The following is a 3,302-nucleotide window of genomic DNA, read 5'->3' on the forward strand; positions in this document are numbered from 1 at the left end:
ATGCCATGGTTGTGACTTCACTCATCTCATACCTTCAGCTTGTGGAGATTAATGATTAGCAGGAGTGACCGTTCTTATTTCCTTTGTTCATTGAGACAACTTGGTGAGTTAACAGATTGGTGACTGCACTTTTTATGCCATTCACATAGTGCATGTTCCCACTCGAGTGCCAAAGGAACCTTTCTGCCTTTTCATTTATTCAGAATGTATCCTTTAATTTTTTCTCAAGGATACATTCCCTTTCCTGTAGGGCTTTCAGTGAAGCAATTCATGATGTTTTCATCTGCATGCTTTAGGCATCCACTGTCCATAGTCCATCGCAATCTGCTTCCTCTCGCCGCTCCCTGCACATGCACATCAAGGGTTAGATTTAGGAACCCAAACTAGTTTGGGTCCCTTATTACTATAAAAAGGTTTAATAAGGGATTTCCTAGTCCATGCAGGCAGCATCCGCTTTTGTGAGTGGTACCTGGTCCTTTGCTAGTAATCACTCTATTAGTAAACGCTTTGTTCTTCTGAGCAGACTGAACCCTAGCCTGGCAGTTTTCTTTAAAATGCCTATTGTTTCCACAGTGGGTACATAGCTAGTTATCAGGTACAGTGACATACTTGCTGTGTTGGTTGTAGGGAGTTTTCTCCCTTTGGAACCCGCTGCCCTGCTTGTTCCCACTATTATTGAGATACATGGCAGTGACAACATTTGAGGACCAGAATCACTTCAGAGATTTCTCAAGATCATTTCTTACTTTCTCCAACTCAGTTTGGAGTTGTTGATTCCTCTCGAGTTCACTGCAGAGACTGGTTTTTACAATAGTTAACTCCTTTTTGAGCATGATATGCGACTCACTGGCTACTTCCTTCCCTTTCCCAAGATTTACATTCCTATGTTCTCTATTGAGTCCCTCAATGGTTTCCTCTAGATCAGTGCATATCACTAGTAGGTCATCCCTTTCCTCTTCAATAGATGCAACTTTTTCTTCTAAAGCGTGTTTCTTATTACTATGTCTTTGTATTGTTTCTTTTAGATCAACATCTACTACCATCAGATCGTCTCTCTCATTTTCCACACTAGTTATTCTCTCATTTAGGGCGTCCTTCTCTTGTTCAAGGTTAGCTATGGTCTCATTTAACTCCACTACACAGACTGCTAGATTATCTCTAGATTGTTCGGCCTCTCCTAGTTCTATGGTCAGGATATCCTTATCATTTACAAGACTATGATGAGCATCAATTAGGACATTTGATAAAGACCTTAGCTTCTTAGAAGAATAGGATTTTAGATTTCTCTGAACATCCCTGAAATTTACCTCATCGTCTTTATCTTCTTCATCATCATCATCTGACTAAGCCATCAACGCAAATAGTGAATCGTACTTCGTTGCTTCAGTTTCCACTGCCATCATGGAACTTTTTTCTGCATTTGATTCCCTATTCATTTGTGGAGTTTCCCCAAGCAGCAAGAGCCTACTTAACGGTATTGTCTGCAACACTTTTTCAATTGAATCTTTTCTTTGGAACCAGGTTCCGTTTTCCTGCTTTGTCAGGATTTTGCTTGTACTGCTCCTATTTCGTGAGTGGTCAGTCTTTGATGAAATGCCCTGAATTTCCACATCTGTGACAGAGATCGCTGTTCCTTGTTTTACTTGAACTACCCCACTTTGGTATGCCACCATTTCTTTGAACCATTTTTTGAAATCTCTTAGTAAGATAGGTCATGTCACTATCTTCATCACTTGAATCACTACTTTCAGCCTTAAGCACCAGGTTCTTTTCCTTCTTAGGCTCTCTTCTTTCACTGTCTTTCTTTCTTTTCATCTCGTATGTTTTCATATTACCAATCAACTCATCCATGGTCAAAGTCTATGGATCTTTAGCTTTAGTGATGGCATTTACCTTACTTTCCTAAGACCTAGGTAGAATAGTGAGAGTTTTCCTTACAAGCTTGTTTTTGGGAATGACATCTCCAAGTGAGTGAAGCTCATTTATGATGGAGGTGAATCTGGTGTGCATATCTTGTATGGACTCATCATCCTTCATCCTGAAGAGATCATATTCAGCGGTGAGCATGTCGATCTTGGATTGTTTGACCTAAGTGGTTCCTTCGTGTGCAGTTTGTAAAGCTTCCCATATTTCTTTGGCAGTATCACAAGTTGATACTCTGTTTTACTCATCAAGTCCTATGCCACACATCAAGATTTTCTTGGCACGATAGTTCTTTTCTACAGCTTTTCTGTCAATGTCGTTGTACTCTCTTCTCCTTTTAGGCACCAATGGTCCTGTTTCTTCAAGTTTCTTCATGGGAACATATGGACCATCACAAATGATGTCCCACTGCTCTGAATCTTCTACCACCATGAAATCATGCATCCGAGTCCATCAGCCATAGTATTGACCATTGAATCTGGGAGGTCTATAGGTTGATTGTCCTTCTTCAAAGTTTGGTGGAATAGTCATTGAGGATCCTTCCTAGGTGTTAGCCTGATAGGAGGAACCCGCTCTGATACCAATTGTTATGTGAGTGCACCAAACTATAGAGTACTTGGTCCTCTATGAGACTGATACGTAGAATGCAGTAAAGACTGAATGTAAAAAAGGCAAGAGATTTTCTACGTGGAAAAATCCCACACAAGGGGATTAAAAAACCACAATCTACTCTTGTAGGCTTTTAACTCAACTAACTTGTAATCTACTTATTACAAGAAACTTTGCAAACACCCTATTACAAAGACTTCAAACTAATTTGTGATGCAACCACCACAAGCCACTCTATAACTCTCCTAGTTATAGAGGATTTAACTTATGACTATTCCTAGTCACAACATAAACTCTAAAGTTTACGAATTTGGTTTGTTCCTAAGACACCACTTCTAAGAAAGCAAACTAGGAATTACAATGTCGAACAATTAACAAGATTACAACTCAACTATGGATGTACATAAAACTCGTTTAAAACTTGATCCTTAGTGGAGTTGTCTTCTTGTTCTTGACACACCAATGACTTCAATGTCGGATGAATGTTTTTGCTTATTGAGAGAATATCACTGAATGCACAAGTGATGGTGTGTCTTGCACAAGGTTGTTTTATCACAAAAGATATCATAATAGATAGTGATGTCAACTCTTGGTGTACTTTTTCCCAGTGAGAAGTGACTGATGCACTGTCTGCACAGCCACTTCTAGCCAGTTGCATTCCAGCTGGATAGTGGACTTTGCACTTCTGTCAGGATGTACCAACGGACCAGGTCCTAGTTGTGTTCCTCTTCTGTAACAGTTGCCAGATGGTCACTTTCTTTTGCTACATT

At 39.8% G+C, this 3,302-nt stretch overlaps 1 protein-coding gene across 1 annotated transcript; it reads right to left on the minus strand.

The window, feature by feature from the left end:
- Positions 1-279: 279 nt before the first annotated feature.
- Positions 280-1,851, minus strand: LOC138875447 (uncharacterized). Its single transcript, XM_070154275.1, has 4 exons — positions 1,653-1,851; positions 718-1,339; positions 470-558; positions 280-344 (listed from the first exon to the last, which is right to left on the minus strand). The coding sequence occupies exons 1-4, from the start codon at positions 1,849-1,851 to the stop codon at positions 280-282; spliced, it is 975 nt and encodes a 324-aa protein (XP_070010376.1).
- Between the last annotated feature and the right edge of the window lie 1,451 nt (positions 1,852-3,302).

This window comes from Nicotiana sylvestris, chromosome 8 (assembly GCF_000393655.2).
Source record: "Nicotiana sylvestris chromosome 8, ASM39365v2, whole genome shotgun sequence".
Taxonomy (NCBI): Eukaryota; Viridiplantae; Streptophyta; class Magnoliopsida; order Solanales; family Solanaceae; genus Nicotiana; species Nicotiana sylvestris.